The sequence below is a fragment of the Equus quagga genome, chromosome 4 (assembly GCF_021613505.1).
Source record: "Equus quagga isolate Etosha38 chromosome 4, UCLA_HA_Equagga_1.0, whole genome shotgun sequence".
In the NCBI taxonomy this organism is placed as follows: domain Eukaryota; kingdom Metazoa; phylum Chordata; class Mammalia; order Perissodactyla; family Equidae; genus Equus; species Equus quagga.
The window spans coordinates 49,668,722-49,692,463 of NC_060270.1; the positions used below are offsets into that span (position 1 = coordinate 49,668,722).

General features: G+C 40.9%; 1 protein-coding gene and 1 long non-coding RNA gene across 3 annotated transcripts; one reads left to right on the plus strand and one right to left on the minus strand.

Annotated features, from left to right (window-relative positions):
- Positions 1–1,058: 1,058 nt before the first annotated feature.
- On the minus strand, positions 1,059–18,399 carry SAMD7 (sterile alpha motif domain containing 7). Its single transcript, XM_046659304.1, has 7 exons — positions 18,314–18,399; positions 16,908–17,032; positions 13,233–13,311; positions 11,487–12,109; positions 10,347–10,468; positions 6,265–6,375; positions 1,059–2,999 (listed from the first exon to the last, which is right to left on the minus strand). Exons 1-7 carry the CDS (start codon positions 18,397–18,399, stop codon positions 2,805–2,807), a joined length of 1,341 nt encoding a protein of 446 aa, XP_046515260.1. The 3' UTR covers positions 1,059–2,804.
- On the plus strand, positions 14,435–17,973 carry LOC124238388 (uncharacterized). Of its 2 annotated transcripts, none has more exons than XR_006888300.1 (3): positions 14,435–14,614; positions 17,544–17,583; positions 17,823–17,973. It is a non-coding gene; the product is annotated as an uncharacterized LOC124238388 (long non-coding RNA). The 2 variants fall into 2 exon arrangements; XR_006888301.1 differs by having other exon boundaries at positions 17,826–17,973.
- Positions 18,400–23,742: the final 5,343 nt, after the last annotated feature.

Sequence of the window (23,742 nt, forward strand, 5' to 3'; positions counted from 1 at the left end):
GGTGCAAAATGGTGATATTCGAATTCTATTATTACTGTTTAATAGCTGTACTACTTCTCTAGATGAAAGAGTTGTATAGTGCTCCATTATATGGATGTTCATTCAGTCTGTATAAATAGAATATTTCGTAAGTCGGAAGACTCTATTTAGCAAACAAACCTTATTGTGATTGGTTTTCAAACATAAGAGAGGACTTTTTGGTTGCTATTGTGGTTTTATTCTCAGAAAGGATCTAGGGTATGCTCAAGACTAAATTAGCATTTGCAGAAAAGTTAAAAACTATTTCTACATGATAATATAAGTAAAATTTTCAGCCTCCCAAATAATTTCTGTTACTCAAATGAGTCTTTTGTTAGAAGGTATCCTGGAGCCATTAATCTGGAAAGAAAACGATTTTAGTATGCACAAGCAATTTCAGTCTCCTTTTCTTCCGGTGAAGCATGCCGAGAGCTGGGGAGAGCCTCCTTTCCACGTGTCCCCTGGTTCTTTTTTTATGCCTGGATCTAAAATTAAGCCCAGTGCTTTTCTTGGCGATAGCACATGCCAGCATGGCAGATCAGAACATTTTCTTTAGAGCAATGTTGAGATGCATCTGTTCAGGTGAATCAGTCCCCAACTCCATTGACTCTTTTCACAGGGATAAGAAACTCAAAAGTCAGCATATGGGTTGAACCACGTGATCCCTTTGCCACTAAAAATATTAGCTAGCTTTTCTTTTTACCTCCTACCATAACACCTGTTACCTCACACCTGGCATCTTGTGAAACTTCTGCCTGCTGGAAATTATAGCAGGGGAAAGGTCTTGTGACAAAACTTCTTAAAATTTTGAAATTTGGGGGCCAGCCCAGTGGCCAAGTGGTTAGGTTCATGCACTTTGCTTCAGTGGCCCGGGGTTTGCTGGTTCAGATCCCGGGTGCGGACCCACTCACTGCTCATCAAAGCCATGCTGTGGTGGCATCCCACATAGAAGAACTAGAGTGACCTACAACTAAGATATACAACTATGTACTGGGGCTTTGGGGAGAAAAAGAAAAGGAAGATTGGCAACAGATGTTAGCTCAGGGCCAATCTTCCTCACCAAAAATAAATGAATAAATAAAAATTGAAATTTGGAGGAATTATTTCTCTTTCTCTGTCTCTCCAAAGAGAGTAAACTAGCAAGTCACAAGCATATTTGACCGTATAATATAATTTTATGTCAGAAAAAACCCTCTGCTGTTTTCACATTAAAAGTGAAAGAAAGCAAAGCTCCACTAAATTAGCATGGTTTATGGGGACATGACTTCAAAACTCACCTTCCAAATCAAAAAGTGAATGTGGGTAGCATGCTATATATGTTTATGGATGCAATTTATTTTTTTAGTTATCTATTGCTGTGAAACAAATTATTCCAAAACCTGGTGACTAAAGACAACACATATTTCTTATCTCCCAGTTTCTGTGGGTCAGGAATTCAGGAGCGGCTTTGCTGGGGGCCCTCAGGCTCAGGGCTGCCATTAAGTTGTAGACAGGAGCTGTATGGTCATCTCAAGGCTTGACTCAGGGAGGAGCCACCTTCAAGTTCCCTCATGTGGCTGTTGGCAGGCCTCAGAAAATTCCTTTCCAAGTTCAGTCACGCAGAGCTCTCCACAGGGCTGCCTGGAGACATCGAAGCTGGCTTCTCCGAGAGCAAGGATTCCAAAGACAGTGAGAGACGGCACCCCAGATAGAAACCGCAGAAGTGACATCCCATCACATCTGTCATATTCTGTTCATTAGAAAAGAGACAATACATTCAGCTCTCCCAAAAGGAGAGGGGATTACACAAGGCCATGGACACCAGGAAGCAGGGATCATTGGGGGCCATCTTAGAGTCTGCTTACTACAGTTTCTTTATTTTAGATATCAATTTTTAAAACGGAAAATACATTCTCATAGCTAGAAATTCAAAATGTACAAGAGGGCATGTAGTGAGTCTCCCTTGCACGCCTGTCACCCAGTCCTCTCCTTCAGCAAACTCTCCTCAGTTTCTTGCGTATCTTTTCAGAGGCTTCCTGTTAATGTGAAGTTGAAAAAAGTCATACTCCACAGAGTACGAGCAGAAAGCCACTTTAATCCTCTCCCTTCCATCTTGCCAATTCAAACCTGCTTTGCAGAGATAAGGCTGCCCCAGCGCTTGGGTGAAACATGAGGTGGGTACTATGACTTTTCACCTCCCTCTCAGATAATGAGTCCTCCAGTTATTTTTAGTCATAACATAGTTTCACATCAGAAAGAAAACGCCAAGTAAGAGTCAGACACTGAATTTTAAGGTTAAAGCTTCTGCCCTTCCCTCGCGTGGGCCTCCTCCAGCCTGGAAGCCTGTAACTAGATGAGGTGGAGCCTGTGGTCAGCTTCTTTATTTCTCTGCTTTGTACTTTTCCACTTTCTCTTCATCCTTCTTCTCACTCCACTGGGTTACCTTTGTCTCTTTCTGGTTTGAGGGATGGGAAATGAGTGAAAAGAGGTAAGGAGCTCTTTTTTTCAGTATCGTCTCTTTTGGCTTCATAGATTTCCTCATGGAAACATCCGACTGTAGCTTTTTTGATGTTTGCAAATTCTCTCCTTCGTTTAGCATTTGTTTCCAAGGATACGCCTCCAGCCACTTTGTGCTGAGGTCACTTCAGGAAGCCTCTTGGGCAAGGCCTCCTCCAAGACAGCTCTGGGAGGGCTGGCTTTCTCTTCCTCTCAGCCTCCGTCTGGTCCCGGGAAAACCTCAAACACCCTTCAGAGTATCCTAGACGCTTTGGAAAACTGATTAAGACTGTTCACGCTTTTCGAGGGTTTTAATTTCTCATACTATCTCGCTCAGTTCCCTTAGGAATTATTATATCTTTGGAACAAGGCATGTCAAACGTATCACCCCAGGAATTAGAATCCAAAACAGGGAATGTATCTGCTGGTTGATCAAATGCTTGTCTTGTATGGGCAGGAAGTGAAAGACTTTTCTTGTAGAACATACTTTCCACATGCTGAGATACCTTTGAAGACAAAATAATGAGAGTAATTAAGTCTATGAATACTTTCAATAACCTAAGGTACTCTGCTTAGCCACGGGTGGCAGGGATGCTGAGGTAATTTCAGGCACAAGGCATCTGTATAGTTGCGGGGGACTTGATTCTAGGATGTGGTGGGCTTTTTCTTTCTCTCAGAATCATACAGTGTTTACTGCTGAAAAACTAGATATCGAAGTGGTAGTAACTTTCCAAATGCCATTCCTGGTTCTGCCGTGTTTCATCTGTACACACAATTATTTCCCTCTGAGTTCACTCCACCTCTCCTTTTTCCAACGGTCCCACAGGAGGTCCCACAGAGACCCACTCCACCTCCACCAACACCCAGCCGGTCCTTCTCCTGGCGGAGGCTGGGATTCTTTAGGCAACCTCAGCACACAGCTGGCTTTCAGTTGGCTTAGTGCTGAGACATAAACGAGGCTGCTCTGGGACTTGGTGTCTCTGTACTAACCACTGGCCTTCTCTACAAACCTGACCCTAAATGGGACCTGGAAGATTTCTGTGTTGTTCACATCATCACAGCTCAAACTCAGCTTCCTTCGTTCTGGGACTATCTGAGTTCTCAAATTCCAATAACTTCTTCTTCTCCTGCCCCTTTCCTTGTGTGCCAAGTTCTGGCCCAACTTCTAAGTTTCTGCTCTGGAGGGTGGGTTTCCTTCTTCTTGGCAGGGCTCACTAACGTGGAATTTTGCCCTTGATTCCCATTTTGGAGATTGAGACTTTCTTATCTTACCTACTGATGAACTCCTGCCTGCTCACCTCTGGGTCTGTCAGATGTTACTCAGAACCTTCCAATTCTACTGCTTCAACTGGATCCCCAGAAATTCCCAAGGACTCTAGAACTGTTCTGTTTGGTTAAACATCTGGCATCAGCTGGACTGTCCCCCAAGCTTCAGTGGGAGTCCTGTCCTGTTACGCTGGTAAATGGAGCCTGGGATGTATCAACCCAATTGGGCTTCCTGGAGGCACTTACACATATCAGATGGGAGCACAGGAAATGACGACAGCCTTGTGAAAATGGTATAGAGGGTAACACTAGCAGCAAGTGAGGAGGAATTAAGAATGACTTGGAGTTGGCCACATTATAAGGATAAAAAAAAAGAAAAAGAAAAAAAGCCAACGTGATAAATCAAAGCCAAAGAAAATTTGATTTGAGAAAAATCCATGCAGTGTCATTGTAAGTATACCAAGATATATAGTATCCTCACTAAAAAAAATAAGTTGTTTAAAAGTGAATGCCATATTGTACCAATGCTAATTTCTTAGTTTTGACAAATGTACCACGTTATGTAAGCTGTTAACATTAGGAAAAGCTGAATGAATTCTCTGTACTACCTTTGCAACTTTTCTGTATCTAAAATTATTCCAGAATAAGAAGCTGGAAAAAAGAATACCAATGGAAACATTAAAGTATTTGCACTAGAAATAACTTCTTTACCCCTAAACATTTTGGGCAAATAAAAATGGTTTTTGAAGGACATTTTGAAATCTCAACTGCTGGCATAAACATGTATTATAAATGGATAGAGTCCTGTATAAATTCTGGGAAGAATTAGTTGATGCTTTTTAGTTTCACTTTCAGGAATCTCATTCTTTCTTTCTTTTTTTTTTTTTTTTAAAGATTTTATTTTTCTCCTTTTTCTCCCCAAAGCCCCCCAGTACATAGTTGTATATTTCGTTGTGGGTCCTTCTAGTTGTGGCATGTGGGACGCTGCCTCAGCGTGGTCTGATGAGCAGTGCCATGTCCGCACCCAGGATTCGAACCAACGAAACACTGGGCCGCCTGCAGCGGAGCGCGCGAACTTAACCACTCGGCCACGGGGCCAGCCCCAGGAATCTCATTCTTTCAACAGATAATTGCTGCCTATTATGGGTCTATGGGCATTTCTAAGGATACATCAGTCAACAAAACAGATAAAGATCTCTGCTCTCAGGGAGCTTACATTCTAGTAGGGGCAAGGGGAAATCAACAATAGACATGAATATAACGAATAAGTAAACTACATGGTATGATTGAAGGTGGTAGGTGCTATGGGGAAAAAGAGAAGAGCAGAAACAGGGATAGCAATAGGATGTATGGGGGGCTGGGCTGCATGCTATTTTAAATAAAGTGAACCCTGTGAGCCTCATTGAGAAGGTAGAGTAGAGCAAAGATGAAAGAGATGAGGGAGCAAAGCAGGATGCTGTCAGGGGCAAGAGCATCCCAAGCAGAAGGAATGGCCTAAGGTGGAGCAAGCCTTGATGTTCAAGTAGCATCCAGGGGCAAGTGGGCAAAAGCAGGAATCGAAGGGGAGAGCAGTGGAAGATGAGGTGAAGAAGGTAAGGGTGGTGGTGGGTGAGAAGGAGTGCAAATAATTTAGGACTTTGACTTTTACTCTGAAGGCAACAGGCGGCTCTTGCAGACTTTTGAGCAGAAGAGTGACATGATCTGTCTTATGTATTCAAAGGATCCTTCTTTACTGCTTTGTGAATAGGCTCTGGCTAGGCAAGGGCAGAGCAAGGAGAAGAGTTAGAAGGCTGATGCAGTAATCTAATAAGAGATGATGGTGCCTTAGTCCAGAATGAAGCAGTGGAGGTGATGAGAAGTGGTGTGCTGGAGCTGGCTCATTCCTGCCCTTGAGCACCAGTTGTTAAATTTTTAGGAAATCTGCAAGCCAGTTGTTAAACATGCCAATACTAAAAATTAAATTATATGAACTTACAGTTAAATACGCTATATTGAAAACTAAAGTAATAAATAACCAAACTTATCACTTATTAATTGTTTCTACCTAATTGCTTTACTATTATTATTATCTCTGCTGTTGAGGTTGTTTACACCTGTTCTAGCCATACGGTGAAAATACTCTCAAACAGGGTGCTGCTGGGCATCTCTTCCCACTTCTGTCTTCAGTGACGTTACATTAGGAGTTTGTCAGCCACGCTGGGAGTATTTACACTACAGAAATGGACAAATGCTACAAATCAGGGTTCATTTTTGTTTTTAAAGAGAGCTGGTTGTTAAACATTTACCAGCACACTTGTGTCTTCCCAACTACACCTAGGAATGAGTACCACTGCCCCATCGAATGTTTTCAGGTTCCTCCACTTCTATCATGTCCCCACCCACAGAGGAGAAACGCTTAATAAAGAGGTTAAATAGGTATTATTCATATTACGACAAGATAAAAGTAACACATTTCTCTTAAGTTTAAGACCATTAATGTATATTTAGTTATGAAAAATCTCCTACCTGCGACTGGATCTTCAGTGCTGGCCCGAGCTTTAATCCCATGGTGCTTCGAAGATGCTCCTCTGTGAGTAATGGCAAAGTTTCTCCATCAATTGCATGATCTTTAAATACCTTATTAAATACAAAAGGTGTTAACTTTGTCTAAATACCTTTTAAAAAAAATTCTAGTTTTCTACATAGATATTTTAGTTTTGGAGGAAACATTAAGACTGCTTGAGGATGACGTACAAATTGATAAAATTTCTTATTTTCAGTTATTCTCTCTTCTGTGCTCCAGCAGCACATTGTTTGTGTTCTTTAACAACCTTTGGAGTGGTAATTCTCTGTTTATAGAACCAAGTTTCAACCTGGAATAGTTATTATTTGAGGTCAGGGCCATGCCTTCTTTGCCAGTGTACGCAAACACAGTGGCTGGCACATAGCAGAAGACATGCAATAAACATTGCTGGACAAATCGGCGAGTGGGCCAATAGTCTGAGTAAAGGGATGTGGGTAAAAACCATTGCAAACAAATTTCATCTCTCACATTTCTAGGTGCTGTGCCCTCCATCCACTGCCTTACACGAACGGTAAAGGGAGGAGAGGAAATGCAGGTGAGAGCTGTCATGCTGGAACTTTCCAGCAGGGCCTGTTTGCTCTGACTGTGCAGTGGATGTGAGCATGCCTTCCTTTCTTCCAGAAACTAGGAAACCTGCTGGTGGACAAAGGTTCCAGGCTGGTAGAGAACTTCTTGGGAAGTTTCTGTACCAGGAACTTTGTGTTCTAATAGATTCTAGTTGTTCACAAACTACATTTGTTAAGTATTTCTTTTCCTATTTTAATTAAGTAAATCATAGAGTGGCTAATATCAAGTAAATCATAGAGTGGCTAATATCAATTAACTTACTTTGGGCTAAAGCAAAAAAAGTTGACTTTGGGTTAGGCTTATAGCCTTGGGGAACTGTATGATTTAGCTTAGGTTTTTTGAAATATCAAGAATAACTTAAGGATCCCTTTTACCACCTTTGAGAACTCCTAGGGGCCCAGATACTGAAAGCATATGGCCCAATATCCTCAGTGTAGAGTAATTACCATGGAAAGAGCTAGATTTGTGGTCACATACACATTTTTCAAGTATTCATTCTCTTAACTACCTTGATGCTCAGTTTTACTCAGCTGCAAAATAGGGTTAATATCTTCTTTGTAGAATTATGGTATAAATTAAATTTAGAACATAGTCTAAACAATGTGCCTAGTACAGTGTCTGGCATATAGTCTGTGCCCAACAAAGAGTAGGCATTATTATTATGATCTTTCATAAATGAGAGAACTAATGTAGCAAAAGTGGAGTTGCCCAAGAAGCACAGCTTGCCAGTTGGAGAACTTGTAAAATAACATATAGTTTATGATTCTGATCCAGGATTTTGTCTGCTTAATTGCATTGCCATTCAGAAAGAGTAGTACTGATGAAAATAGTTAAGTATATTAGTGGTAGAAATTTTGCTTCATTTCTCTTTCCTTTGTAGAGATTCCACTGAGCAGTGAAGGGACCGTGAATGAGCATCCAAAGAAGGAGACATCACAGGGCTACATTTTCAGGCGGAGGTAGGTTGGCAGCCAGGGCCTGAAATGTGTGAGGGCCTAACACCCAGCCACGGTGGATGACCCTGGGCCTGAGGCAAAGATGCAGAACATGCCACTGTCACTCAGAAGATGTCCCTCCCCATTCGTTCTCACAAGAGCAGTTTAGGTCAAGAGCACCAGATAAATGTGCACATATTTTTAGTAATTTCAGTTATTTTTAAAGTGAGAATATTTTATCTGCTGTGTTCTTTGAACTAGATATTTACTTAGAACAAGCAAAATGTGTTGCAGGGTCTCTTGGATGTCCCTAAACAGTTGAGCCACCAACCTTCTCTCTACATCTATTTAAAAGAGTTCATTTGCATGGGGCCTTTGGGTTTTAGTTGTGTTTCTTTTTTCCTAATTTCTTTTTCTACTTATAGGAGGCAGGTGGTGGGAGGTTGCTGAGTAGGCACTTAAGACAGAGGTGAGGAAGAAGAGGACTGGAGTGGGTGGGGGGAGACGGTGAGTGTAACCCTGACTAGTTGCAGGGGCTGTGAGTAAAAACCGACTGGAACATTTTACACAAGTGTCCTTGTGAAAGTTGTGCACAAGCTGTGCTGCTTCAGGTACAGGTACCCTGTACCCAGGCGCGTCCGGGGGTTCCACCATTTCTCCACAGAACACCGTCACCGAGCACGGCGGGGTCGTGCCCAGCAAAGCAGTGGCATTCTGGAAGTTGATCTCACCAGCAGTCACTGGGAGGGAACAGACTTTAACAAGGAAACAAGAGCAGGACTTGATCGTAAACATATTTGAGAAACACCTAGAAATAATTGTACCCCTTCTTGTGGCGGGGACAGGAGCACTGACATCCTGTTGGTGAGAGATAATGAGTCAGCAAAGTTTGGGGTATTCGTGTTTATGTGACTTCTGTGTACCCACAAGAGGATGTTTGGGATGATAAAGTATGAAATGCATGTAATATTATTTACTACAAGAGTGGTTATTATAAACTGCACTGTTATGACTCTGGATCACTGACTGATTAGGAATAATGACAGTGGAAACAGATTCTATCCATCAGAAGTCAGCACTTACACGTTCATTATACACAGGGTTGCTTGTTTCTGGCTGTTATCAGAATTTGGTAACTTCATTGTACTGGTAGTTGATGGGTATTTGAAAACGGCATGGATAAATTTAAAAAGCGATTGACCCACGGTTAATGACTAATAATATAGTTATACTTATTGAATAGGAGAGAATAGGACAAAAATTTTTATCAGGTATGCAAAAAGACAAAGAGGGTGACTTGAGGAATACAACTTGCTTCAAAAGTAAATTGAGGTCCTGCTCTCTCTAAGAGCCTCTGATATAATCATGAAATTAGCATTTATTGCGTACTTGCAAGGTGCCAGGCACTCTTTATAGCTTACAGCAATCCTCTGAGAATGTGTTATACTGTTAACCCCATTTTACAGACGATAAAACTGAGGCACAGAGAAGGGAGGCAACGTGTTCTAGGTCACATGTCCAGAAAGTAGAAAAGCTCGAATTTGAACTTGTACTTTCTGGTTTCATAAGCCATCCTCTTAATTACTACCCTCTATAGAATTTTTTCATAAGTCCCATAAACAGAACAAAAAAAGAAAGAAAAAAAGAATTGACAGCATTACACCAAAGGAAAATATTATTACAAAATCAAGATTTGAAAACATCAGTTAATTGTGATGTTGTTAAATCGTAATGCCCTCTCCTTGCTTTCTTTTCCTTTAATTTATAAGCCTAAGATAATGACACCAGAGTTAACAGGCACGGTCTTGCTTGGAACTGTGTTATTAACTCACTTGAGAAAGTAAACTATACACATGAAAATGTAACATTGACATAAATTTCAAAAAGTTGCCAAACCATGATTTTTGTTACCAGTTTTCCCATACAAGTAAAACTAGTCTTCTTCCCAACTGTCCTGACAGTTCATTATAATTTTAAAAATAGTATTTATCTACCAGATTGAATTATAGGTGTGTATGCTTTTTTGTACACTGCCCCAGCATATAGAATTTAAAAATAGTTAATTTCTACTTTTCAGATCTATTACCTTCGTGTCCTTTAGAATAAAGTATATATTTCTGTTACCTATTATGAGTAGCCTAAAACTTCTAGTACAGAAGTCTGTGCCCCCAAAATATTTATTATACAGACAAGTAGGAAATGTAGTAGACACTTCTCATTGTTTTCGGATGTTTGACTTCTGAATCTCCTAATTTGGGAAGAGCTTCCACCTCTGGGAGTCTTAACGGAAGAGAAACTAAACCCAACACTGCTTTCCCAGCCTCCCCTGCAGCTGGGGTGGGGCACACGACCCAAGCTCCACCAATCAGAGGCTCCTTTCCTAGGGTAGTCAATTATGTAAAGAGGGGGAGGTTATTAGGAATCCTCTGTAAAGGCAAAATGCAAGTTTGACAGAACTTATTATGAAGGAAATATACTTCAAAGTGTCTTACTTTTATGAAAATACTTAAATTTTAAGTCACCTGAGCATAGTCCGAGCAACCTGGAAGGCCACTAATGAAGTTGTGCACGTCATTCACGGTCCATTTCTGAATATCTTCATCCAAAGCCAGGTTCTCCCCAGTTGTAAGCAGTGAGTGTGTTCCTTTAAAATGGAAAGGAAATTATTTGGTGGTATAAAATTTCCAAGGAAATGGGGGAGACTAAGGCACAGTTTTCTGTATAGTTACGTTAATTTCCTGATGTTCTGTTACCATGGAGTAGTCTTTTTATATAGATCTATGTGTAAACTCCTTAAAAGATATTGAGTTACTGAGAGATGTTTTCTGAAAAGCTTAGCTGTCTCCTTTCTTTTCTTCCTCTAAAGGATCTTTACTGACAGCATTAATGTAGATAAACAAGTCCCAGAACAGCTCCAGCTTCTCTCAGATTCCAACAGAAACGCCCTGTGGATTTCATTCTCCAGATTAACACTACCATGTTCCATGACGTTATGTAGTTTATCACGCTCTCTAGGTGATGCAAGAATTTAGTTACATTTTCATCAAAATGGCAAATTAACACTTCGTAAGGGAAGCGGTTGGTATGATGATTAGATTATATACACTCCCAAATCCCTGTGTTTTAAAATATTTTTATCTAAAGAAGTTCAAGAAAACTATTCAGTGTGGTTTTTTGGGGGGGGCGGGTAGTGCATCAATACTTTTAGATTAGAAGGTATCATAACAGTAATGGGCACTGAAAGTTAATGCTTCCGTTTAATCGTCTATTTTTTTCTGCATTTAAATACAGAGGAAATAAAATTTATACTTTTAAGCAAGAAGCCCCTCTATTTTGGGTTGAAGAGATTAACAGTACATTAAATTAAAATTCTAATTAAAAATTCTGGTAGGTTTTCCCATCCTTCCTCATACTTACCTTCCTAGGCTTTGCTGAAAATTCTCTGTATAGCAATCTATAAATAGAGACAAGTTTCACTGACATGGGTGATTGGAACTAATGTATTAAAGTGACTTCAAGAAGAGGTAATTCTAAATAGGAGTAAGGAAAAGAAGGATAAAAAGAAACACAATGGTTACAGTTCACTATGTCATAACGTAATGGACTTGATGAACTGTGGTTCATGAGGATCTGCCATTGGCCATTGGCCTTTGGACAGCTACCTGGCAGCGGAGGAGCTGGAGGACAAGCCTCATTCTTTTCACCACAGGCTGCGGAAACTTGATCTGAAGGCTTCTCTTTGTCACTGTCCCAGGTCTTTGCTTCCAGGGAAGTGCCATGAGCTCCCCAGGGTTTTCTCTGGGTGAACTCCAGCTCTCCACAGGTGTTGGCAAGAGCTGTATTTGGCTTTTCATTGGTTTTGCTGGACTTCTGACTGTTGAGAACTTCAGTTTCTGGGTCTTTTGCGTACTCATCCTCTTCATAGGGAATCGCATGAGTCTGGCCTAGGGTTTTTTCTTCTGCTTGACTTTTGGAACTCTCAGTGTCACTGTCTAGAACTTTTTGATTCCCTGTACCTCTCCTGAGATGACGACGTTTCTGCCCCCAGCTCTCTAGAAAGCGTGGACCAGTTGTCACTAGCATGGGGTTTCCCTGAAGGTTTCTCAGGGCGCTTCTGTGAAAATGCAGGTCACTGGCAGGGAGCATGCTTCTGCCATGGTAGGTGGCTGGGCCAGCTGGGATACCGGACCCACAGAGGAATGGTATCCCCAGGCCCCCTAGTCCCTTGGGATTAACTTTTTCTATTCTCCTTTGCTGGTAAATGGCATGCATTTCCATTTCCATCCTAAAAACAAAACCATATATTTTATACAACCCAAGAAAACCATTAGAAATATAATTTTAATGGCCCTCTGCCTTCCCTAAATGAGCACCTATGCTTTTCCTGTGAGTCCTTGCACTACTTACCTGAAGTCTGTTAGGTGGAAACACAAATCCCCCACAAAGCCACCGGGAAAGAGAGTTTGGAGTAAGATCTGAGGGGGGAGGGTTTGGTTGAGTCTCACAATGGACGTCCAAGGCCAGTCTTTAGAGCATTACCTCTAATAGACATGGCACGTTTAGCCAGTGTGGGGATAGTGCAAGACAGAGTTGTTTCTGGCCAGAGATTAATCCTCAAAGAAACTAAAGTTCTGGGAAGAGGTTTTTAAAACCCTGCAGTTTTAGTGGAACTCGAGAAACACAATAAGTTCAATGCAAGTCTCAACTATTACAAATTAACGCTAGTGGCAGGGGTCGGGGGAGGGGGAGGACTTGTTGGTGTTTTTGCTTACGTTACTTTGCTTATTGGTCGTCATCTGGACCCATTAAGGTTCAGTGGTGAGAAGATTGACTGATGCCTTCTCTCCACCCCCAGCCATACCCTAGTCATTATTGCTGAGCTTCACTACAGCCGAAGGCCACTGCTGAGCTGACACGGCACTGTCTGGGCTCTGAGAGTGTAGTCTGAAGGGGGTTGGCAAGCTTGGCTCCTATCTTTGGGCAGAACTGAAGTCATTTAAGACAGAAATGCCAATATGAATTTCAGAGGAATCACAGCTAGGCATTTTAACTATGAGACATTGACACAGTATTATGATCTGTGGACTTAGCTTCACTGTGGAATTTCTAACCTTGCTTCATCCTTAACCAAACTGTGCACATGTTTGTATATGTTTCTCTTTGTAATATTCCTGAAATACTTTTTGTAAGTAATCAGTGTGTGTGTGTGTGTGTATAAAATCAGTGTGTGTATATATGTATATATATACACACTCAAACATAACAATATAAACAAATAGAACATTATGCAAATATAATGAATGCATGTATATATAAAGGAATATATAAATTTTATATGTATATATAACAAATGAATAAACAAACAAATGAATGCATAGAAAATAGATAAAACAACATTGCTACGTTACCTGGCAATATGCTGCCTTTGAATCATCTCATTCCTTCTAGCCATTGCCTTTATGGATTCGGGTGGTAAAATGCCCCAACCTTAAAAAAGAAAACCACCATCCCACCCCACAAACAAATTAACAACATCCATTCGAAAATAATGAAATAAAATATAATGATTTAGGACAGTATCTGCAAAAAACCACCAGCTGAGCACAAGGTTGGAAACAGTATCAGATCATTGCCATTGAGCATTTTAGAGCAACTTTGCTAATGGCATGATGACAAGAATAATTTTTTTCTTTAAGTGTGGGTCTCATGATTGGTGATGTTTTCCTGCCATACTTTAGAAGGAAAAAAGATGAAACGAACTATGATCTTTCCGTCTGTTGCTTTTGAAATAAAACTCTACAGCTTTTTAATTTTGTTTGGTATGAGAGGAATTAATTGATCTTTTACAAAAAGTAACTCAGTGCTTCTTGATGCACTGAAATGTCTGGAAATAAATGCAATGACTTAAGTGGATAAAATATAAAGTTCTCTATGTGGACTTTTTGGTGCATCTGAGGTAAAGACTTTTTCGAAAACTATTTCAATGGAGTCGGGCTGCATTACATTCTTTGTTTGTGTGAACCTTCCAAAAAGTCTTGAAATAATGGCAGCAGCATTGCCAGAATTCAAGGCTCTATCCTTGCCTGGTAACTTCATGCTTACATCGATCTTTTTTTTTTTTTGGACTCCTAATGCACTTAGCGTCTACTGGTGCTCCTCAAACTATCTACGGTTCAGGACCATTTTCTTCTTTTTAAATTTCCAACCCATCCTGGATTGAAACTTTTAAAAAATACAATAAAATGATTTTTTCGAAAACCGAAATGAGAACAAGGACAAATATAAGCATGATTTTTAAAAATTACTAGATTAACAGACATAAAATTGCCTTGTTAAATTGCTATAACAGTTTCTAAGCCCTTACTCTCTATTTATGCATTTAATTGTACAAACCCCTCACGACCGGCACAGGTCTGCAGACCACACTCTAACAATAACAGGCACACAAATTGTACTTAGTATACATAGTTTTGTTCAAAGATAGTTTTGCTTGTTTTTAAAGATTGGCACCTGCGCTAACAACTGTTGCCAATCTTCTTTTTTTTGTTGCTTCTTCTCTCCAAAGCTCCCCTAGTACATGGTTGTATATTCTAGTTATAGGTCCTTCTGGTTGTGCTGTGTGGGACGCCACCTCAGCATGGCCTGATGAACAGTGCCATGTCCGCGCCCAGGATCCGAACCCGAAAAACCCCGGGCCGTCCAAGCGGAGCGCACAAACTTAACCACTGGGCCACGGGCAGACCCTCAATGATAGTTTTTCGTATGTAAATCTGTTCTCCCCAGCAACAGGGTAAGTATCATGAAGTCTAGAATTGTTTCTTTTATTTGCTTTGTACCAAGTTAGTAGAGCTCATTAAACTCCTAATAATAATAACCTATCTTGCCATAAGCCGTATTACATCTATCTTTTTTAATGAGATTCTTTGTCATTTGTAAAATTCAAAGGTTAGATGAGGTGACCTCTAAAAATCCTTCTAACTCTAACACTCTACATTTTTATAGTTCAATGGCTTCAACATATTCTCCTTTAGACAGCTGGCATGCATAAAACTGCCAACCCATGGCGTAACACCCAAAGATGCGGAGAAAGTCTGCATAAGAAGTCCAGTGTAGAGGATGCAATTCTAATTACCTGGATTTTAGGACTCTGAAACCTAGACTCATCAAACCTATTTCAAATTTTTTTCTCTTTCCCAAAGATAATATGCAACTTAGTGCTAGTCCAGTTGTAATAATCCACTCTTTACCTAATATCCCAATTTTTGAAATAGATCTCTGTCCTAGTTTCTATTTTGCTAACTTACATAGTAGCTCAGTTTCCATGGGACTGAGGCCCTACCTTGCCCTTGCTTACCCTCCTACAGGTCAGCCTTGAGGTGGGAGACCTCACCTATGTCCCTGGGACAAGGGGTCAACCTGTTTATTTGTATTGAAATATTGGCAGTTTCTGGATTCTTCATCACTAAGGAGGACTCAGAGTCAGCAATGCAAATATTTCACTGGTCTATTTATCTGTCGCCTATAACCTTAGGCTATAGATTTACTGGATTCTTGCTGCCAGATGGGGCTTCCATCCAGGATAGCTGTTGGACCTGTCTTCTGTGGTCCTTGGACCACTCCAGTGGCTGTGTCTAGTTTCAGACTTGGTCTTTGCTTAGATGCCCAGTCTCATTGCAGTGGATCCATGCACTGAGGTAGGGAACATGCTCAAATCCAGGCGGGCCAGTGTCTTCACTGGTCCTGGCACCAACCATATTTGTTTTTGTGTCAGAATTTTCACTCACATTGTTCCTATCTATTAAGAGTTGTTGGAATTGAGGAGCAGGGACAAACAGAAACTCATGAATATAGTTGTGGGGAGAAAAGATGCATCACCTTGATCTTCAATATCGTCAGGAAATTCTCACCTCCTATTGTCTCTTGAGCCCCCACCAGTCATGTTTTCACTGACACCACTGTACTGAAATTGCTCTTATTAAGATCAGCAGTGACCTCCACATAGCTAAATCTAATCATATATTCTGGGTCTTCGTCTTACTTTATCTACGAACGGCATACTTGACACAGTTGCTCACTCTCTCCTTAAGACACTTTCTTCCGTTGGCTCCCAGGCCTCCATAGTCTCCTGGGTTTCCTCCTACCTCACTGTTCTGTTGCCCCTTCTATTTCTCCCTTGCTTGTTCCTCTTCTTCTTCTGGACCCTGTTGTTATGTGCCAGGGATCATCCTTTTAACTTTTAGCTATTCTCACATTATAGATGACCTCATCTAGTCTCGTATATGCTGATGACTTCCAAAATTATATCTCCAGGCTGTCCTCAGAAGTCCGCCCTGAACCTCAGCTGTTTTTTTGACATCTCCCATTGATTGTCTACTAGGCATATCAAATGCAATCTGAGCAAAACTGAGCCTGTGATTTTTGAGGTCATCCATAACACCTCTCCTTTCACATCCCATATCTAAACCGTGAGAAAATTCTGTTGTTTCTACCTTCAAAATAATTACAGATTCCAACCAATTCTTAGGATTTCTACTGTCACCACCCAGGGCCAGCCCATCAAAATCTTTTGACTGTTCTAATAGCACATTAACTTTCATCAGTTTATACCCAGAACTTTGATCCTATCAAGTTTGTCCCCAACACAGCAGCCAGAGTGGTCCTGGTAAACATGTCAGACTATGTCACTCCTTTCTTGAAAGTCCATGAAAGATTCCCCTCTTACTCAGAATAAAAGGCAAGACCTCACTACGACCTATCAGGAAATATATAAACAGCTCCAAGCCCCTTTAACTCTCAGATCTCATCTCCTCAAGACGTTATTAGTTCCTCATGTGTAAGATGAGACCGATAGCAACATTGCAGATTTTCATGTTATTCGTCAGTAAATTGATGATTGGAGGAGTTAAGCAACTGATCACACAGTGGTGGAACCATGATTTAAACCTAAGTAGCAACTGCAGAAACTACAAGGATAACCACCATGCAGTTCTGCCTCCAAAATCAACAGTGAATTTGAGCACAAGTTTAATGCAGCCATCCAGTTCACTGGGGCTCCGCAGAGGGGAGCCATCTATTGCTCTTACCTGAGTAGACACGATTGGACAGCAGGTTCGGCATATTTGTATTGGGTAGACCAGATGATCCAAATGGGGAAGGAACACAAAACTGTCTTGGGTCAGTGGGCGCTACAGTGGAAGGCAGTAAATCCCTAGGGAAAAAAGATACAAGGATAGATAAAATGAAGATGAAGTTATACAAAATTTCCGTTGCATAGGCAGTGAAATTTTTTTATTGCCATATGGGATTCTATCATCTCTTCCCCAAATGAAGTACCAAAGCCCTGCATTCCTTCTTGCAGGTCTCTAGTCTCTATTATTGGTTTAAGTAGAAAGATGGTAAGAAAGATTAGGAGGAAGGACCCTACTAAGGAAGGATCGACCCGGCTGACAATGCAACAGAGAAAGCAGGAAGGGAAAGCTTTAGAGATGTCTGGAAAAAAAGATCTAGTCAAATCAATACTGCTCTATGACTTTCCATGACCAGCATACCGTTCTGGCCACAACAGTCTTTTCTCATTGAATGGACATACTTTGGCTCAGTGTCTGACTACCTGGGTAGACAATCTATTTCTTTGCCAAACTTCAGTGATCTCTAGAAGTCCAACTTTATTGTTCACACTCCATGAACAAAATAAATAATGGATTTTACTTTCTCCTCAGAATGTCAAAATACTCTAAAGAAGGGAAGAAAGTGTGCAAAGTAAGTACTGATAATTTCACTTTTATTGAAGAGAAAAAACTGTTCTATCATAGGAAATCCAGAGACCCAGTTGTTACGGACTAAATTGTGTCCCCCCCCCCCCACCCCCAAATCCATATGTTGAAGTCCTAATTCCCAATGTGACAGTATTTGGAGATGGGGCCTTTAAGGAGCTAATTAAGGTTAAATGAGGTCGTAAGAGTGGGGCCCTAATCCAATAAGACTAGTTTCCTTCTAAGCAGAGGAAGAGATCCCAGGAGTGCAGGCACACAGAGAAAAAGGCCTTGTGAAGACACAGGGAGAAGGCGGCCATCAGCAAGTCAAGAAGAAAAGTCTCACCAGAAACCAACCCTGCTGGCACCTTGATCTGGGACTTTCAGCCTTGAGAATCATGAGAAATAAATTTCTGTTGTTCAAACCCCGCAGTCTGTGGTATTCTGTTATGGCAGCCTGAGCAGACTCCACCAGTGTTTACAGCCACACAAGGCTTGTCACATAGTAAGTGCTAGTTAGCTATTTGCTGAGTGACACATATGTCAAGCACTCCTCAAAGGGGAAGTGATGGGAAGTGTGTTGAAGGTACAGCCAGCAGAGTATCTTGACATGGGTTGCTGAACCACAGTTCCCTGAAATAACACTAGACAATAAAACAACACTGGGATTAACATTGTTCAAAAACTTGATTATTCATTTACTTCTTTGACCAGAATATTAAATTGGAGAGAAATACCTATCCACAGTTGGAGGTTCAAATGGTGAGGGAACCAGTGGGATCCTCTGCTGCCCCAAGGCTGTCAATAAGGGGTTCACGGCCATCATTGGATTTATCATCAATATCTCTCGCCACTGATGGAGTTCTAAAAAGAACCCAATAGATACGTTAACAAATAAGTCTACTTTTTGTGAACTATTTGAATTATTCTTGAACATAATGAACATCTTTTGTATTTTCCCAACACTTGTGAAAACTAGCTACACCAAGCTTTTGGTTACAAAAAACACCCCTCTTTGTAAGCACCAGATACAATTGTTGAACTCAGTATTTTATCAATGTGCTCTTGGAATCTGCTGCAGAGTTCACAGGTAATACCATACCACGCTGCAAGCAATAATAAAATTAAACCGGCTTTGCAAGATTCCAGAAATGCCAACTTCCTTTTTGATTTTAATATATCCAGAGGCACAGATGCATATTTACTCCCATATGTTCAATCTTCGGAAAAATACTCCTATCTAGCTGATAAGATTAAAACAGAAAAGAGAGGAGAAATCCTCTTAATGGCTAAAAATATATCTCATTAAAGTGGCTACAGGCTGACTGCATGAGGCTGTATCTAACAAGAGTAAGCGACCAAGTTATATGCAAAAGTACCCAAGCATAAGCATTCATAACTTTATCTTCAGAACCTGGTGATCAGAAAAAGGGACCATTGTTAAAGGGATAAAATTTTGCCTTACATTTTCTTGTTAATTATTAATATCCTTTGAATAATTTTAAATATTAAACAAGTACTAGTCAAATAGGTCATTTTAGCTTCTCCTTCATTCTCAATTGTCACTTTTTAAAAAAAATCTGAGCTACCTACAACTATGTTTGAAAACAAGAAAATGTTCTGCTTTTCAAAGTAATGATCTTTCTTTCTTGGGTGTATATTTGATTTAATTCTGAAAATAGTTAATACATTCATATGGTTCAAAAACTAAGAATATAATGGTATTTAAATAAGCAATTACTTCTTTAGCTTCTTTTCAGACCTAAACTTACTGATGAAATTGGAAATTCAAGTTCGTGGGTCACCTAACATTGGCTTTCACCATTCATATATATATATATATGAAAAAAACATATAAAATAAAAAATATGTATATTTTTTTCCTTCTTGCCAAAGTCCCAGGGCATGGTTATATATCACAGTTGTAAGTCCTTCTAGTTCTCTATGTGAGCTGTCGCCACATCATGGCAACTGACAGACGGATGGTGTGGTTCTGTGACGGGGACATGAACCTAGGCCGTGGGGTTGAGAGAGAACTTTAACCAGTAGACCATCAGCGCTGGCTCCATATGTTTTTTTAAACTTTCTTTATGTGGATTTATTTTCATTGCATTTCTGCGAGGTCAGTGTAATTTCCTCTCTGACGGTGGTCTTAGAGAGCCTAGTGACCAGTCAAGATTAGAATAAAAATATCTGCCAGGTGCCAGCCAGCCACAGTAAGAATGCCAATTAAGAACACAGACCAGGTACATGTCAGATACTGGCTTGTGACTCTGGTGAGGACACTGCTCCGTGGCTTGAAATCTCAGGTCCTCACCTGGGATTCAGCAGCTACCTTCCTCCTAGTCCATTACACAACAGAACAATGCGGGACACGACGTGGCCTTTCATTTCATGAACTTTGTGTCGTGAATTGAGAGTCTCTGGCAGAAGTTTGAACTTACCCGCGAATGAGGTAGAATCTCTGAAGCTGGAAAATAGAGTGCTCATCTTGCATTTTATGTGATGCCTGAGACAAATTAGGAGGAAGCAGAAAGAGGAAAGGGAGCGGTGCAGAATCTCTCCAGGGCAAGCACTGCCTAAAGGCTGACCACCCTACTTCCTCACACAGGTCACCTTAGGGAAATGCCATGGAGATTAGTCACCAAAAGAAGTAGAGACTGTCTTACTTCAGGATTCCCCCAAAGCGGACCTGAGAGAGGGACTTGAGTGGAGGTAGTTTATTTGGGAGGTGATCTCAGGAAGCCCATATGAGGAAGTGAGAAGTGAGATCAGGAAGGGAAAAACCAATAAATGGTGAGTTTCCACTGTGGGCAACCCTGCTGGCACTCTCTGAGAAATCTTGTGGTAAACACCTCAGGATTGTCTCAATGTAAGACAAACAGTTGGCCATTACCCATTGATCTCTGTCAGCCACTGGTGGTGGGCACAATTCTCTCCTACGTTTGGGTTATGCCTGAGCTAGATCGAACAAGAGCCTATGGTGCGGGAGAAAGCCATCACTGAGAAGCAGAGAGGCACAGGTGCTTGAGATGGGAAATGGCCTCTATGGTTGAGGTGTACTCAGAAGGGGGCCAAAGGGATACGGGTAGGACAGCAACAGTGTCCAGTGCTGTTGAGGCCATGTAGTTACCTTCTAATGTCATCCCACTAGATGGTTGGCACAAATGCCTTTCTTCTGGACTACCAGGTTCGCCAGGCATAGGTACATTGCTACGCGGCTCTGTAGGGTCCATTGTCTGCAACAACACAGCAGGATTTTTTTCAACATTAGTCAGGCGTTCAGTGAAAGAAATGGGGAACTGAAGGCTATCAGCCAACGGAGATGAAAAAATAAGGTGTTAGAAACGAGTCTCATCTAATTTAGTATTAGAGCCCTCTTTGGCACCATACTGTTCTGGATTCCATGGCGCTTGGGTCTGGCTTTCTTTTTGCAATGCCAGGGGGGTTGAATGTAATCTACAAAATTTTGTTACACTTCTGATAATGGTAGTTTACTATTTTTTAATTAATCCACCAAATTGTTACCTAAAATTTAAACTATTCCCAAGTCTGGGGAAGTGTCCCTAAGTCATGGAGGTCCTGGGGAGGACAACAAATCGTTGATACCTGCCCCATCTGAATGTTGTAGCTCTGGGATCCACTTGGCTTCCCCAGTTTTTTTCATATTCATACTTGTGAGCCAGTGCTTATTTATTTATCGCTATCATATCTATTGGTGCTCAAATTTTCTTTTAAAAAAAGTCATTGCCTGGTGCTATAGACTGAATGTATCCCCCTCAAATTCCTGCATTGAAACCTGATCCCTAATATGATGGTGTTTGGAGGTGGGGTCTTTGGGAGGCAATTTAGGTCATGAGGGTGGAGCCCTCACAAATGGAATTAGTACCCTTAGAAAAGAGACCCCAGAGAGCTCCTTCAACCCTTCTGTCATGTGAGAACACAGTAAGAAGATGGCCATCTATGAACCAGGAAGCGGGTTCTCACCAGACACTGAATCTGCTGGTGCCTTGATCTTGGACTTCCCAGCTTCCAGAATTGTGAGAAATAAATTTCTGTGTTTATAAGCAACCTAGACTATGATGGTGTTCTGTTATAGCAGCCTGAATGGACTAAGATACCTTTTTTAATGTTACTCCTGTTATCTTTCATATGTCCCCAATTTTATATATATATATAATAATTATATATATATTTTAATAGACTTTATTTTTTAGAGCAGTTTTAGGTTCACAGCAAAATTGAGTACACAGTATGGAAAATTCCCATATACCTCTTCTCACACATGCACAGCCTCCTCCACTATCAACATCCTGCACCAGAGTGGTACATTTGTTCTAATTTATTATAATTGATGAACCTACATTGACACATGACTGTCACGCAAAGTCCACAGTTGATATTAGGGTTCAGTCTTAGTGTTGTACATTCTGTGGGTTTTGACAAAGGTAAAATGATGTGAATTCACCATTATGGTATCATACAGAATAGTTTCACTGCCTTAAACTAGATTTTATATGTATATATTTTGTGAGTGTGTGTGCGTGCGAGGAAGATTGGCCCTGAGCTAACATCTGTTGCCAATCCTCCTCTTTTTGCTGGAGAAATACTGTTGCTGAGCTGACATCTGTGCCAGTCTTCCTCTACTTTGTGTGTGTGACACCACCACAGCATGGCTCGATGAGCAGCGTGTAGGTCTGTGGCCGGGATTCAAACATGCAAACCTTGGCCCTCCAAAGTACAGTGTGTGGACTTAACTATTACACCACTGGCCAGCCCCCCAAATTATATTTTAAAGCAAATACAATCAGACACTTTCAAGGAAATATTCTGGGGTTGACCAAATCTTTCACTTTATCAGCCAGGTAGATACTTGAAACTCCAAATCTGTGTTTCTACAGACTCACCATTTGGGGGTTACTGAGTCAGAGATCAACAGATGAGTCTTTGAATACTAACTTTCACATTTTCAGAGCGTCCTCTTCTATTTTAGAAACACGCAGACAAGTTATGCAGCAAGGTCACTTTGCTGTGGCAGATGAAATGCTCTTGGGTCAAAGTGTAGCCTGGGATATCTGTTTTAAACACAGAGGGTGCCTGGTAAGGCTGACACGGGAATGCCCTGGTGCTTAGGTTTGCATTCGGGCTGGGGCTGGATTTCTCTGCCCTAGAACTCTAATCCTGGATGCCCAGCGCTTTAGGAGGATGAAGACTGCTTAATCTCTGTCTTCAGACTCTTACCCTCAGCAAACCCCTCCAGGCAGCACACGGACGATTTAGCTAGTGCTAATTCTGTCTCAACTGATTAGGAAATAGTGGGAAGACGCGAGCTCCGTGAACTAAAGCCCTTGCCAAATCAGCAGATATTTACTGAGTCCTGCTCCTGCCAGGAACACCCACCTTGTGCACAGTAACCAGGTGCCCATTCCATTATATTTGTCTCTCGTTGGCTTTACCATGACTACTCATTAAAATCAGAACAATTTGAGTTTGGCCAACCCCAAATTTGAGCAATTATATATAGAATATTTGTTGCATGTATAATGCATGAATTCTGGGATTTTAGTCATCAAGATAAATAAATTTTCAATAACTGCTGTATTTGGTAAGTTTTTACATTTGAAAGGTAGATGGGTAAAATTAAATGTTTCTATAATTCTGAGAAAAATAAATATAAATTCTTAAATTAAAACTAGAGGGAGGGGCCGGCCCCGTGGCCGAGTGGTTAAGTTCACGAGCTCTGCCTTGGCGGTCCAGGGTTTTGCTGGTTTGGATCCTGGGCGCGGACATGGCACTGCTCATCAGGCCATGTTGAGACAGTGTCCCACATGCCACAACTGGAAGGACCCGCAACTAAAAATACACCACTATGTACTGGGGGGATTTGGGGAGATAAAGCAGAAAAAAAGAAAACTAGAGGGAGATATCTTTAGAGGCCTTCTGTTTAAACTATAAAACAACCCTCAGTAGCTTCACATATTCACTATTCTAGGCGTTTTATATGAACATGAGTTCTGAAAAGCATATTAATGCTAAAGTGCAATTCACACTTCCTTCAGTGTATTTTCAGTTTTTTAAAATAATAAATGAGAAATCTTTTTTAAAATTAGGGAAGGCCAAGAGAGCTGCCCCAAAGCATTTCATTATCAAATACTCGTCGGAGAAA

Excerpts from the sequence above, each read along its gene's own strand:
- SAMD7 (XM_046659304.1), bottom strand. The coding sequence starts at position 18,399 with ATGGCCGTGAACCCCTTATTGACAGCCTTGGGGCAGCAGAGGATCCCA. Across the intron at positions 17,033-18,313 it reads GAACCTCCAACTGTGGATAG|GGATTTACTGCCTTCCACTG; the intron begins GTATTTCTCTCC and ends TTTTTTCCCTAG. Across the intron at positions 13,312-16,907 it reads GTCCAATCGTGTCTACTCAG|GTTGGGGCATTTTACCACCC; the intron begins GTAAGAGCAATA and ends TTCTTTTTTAAG.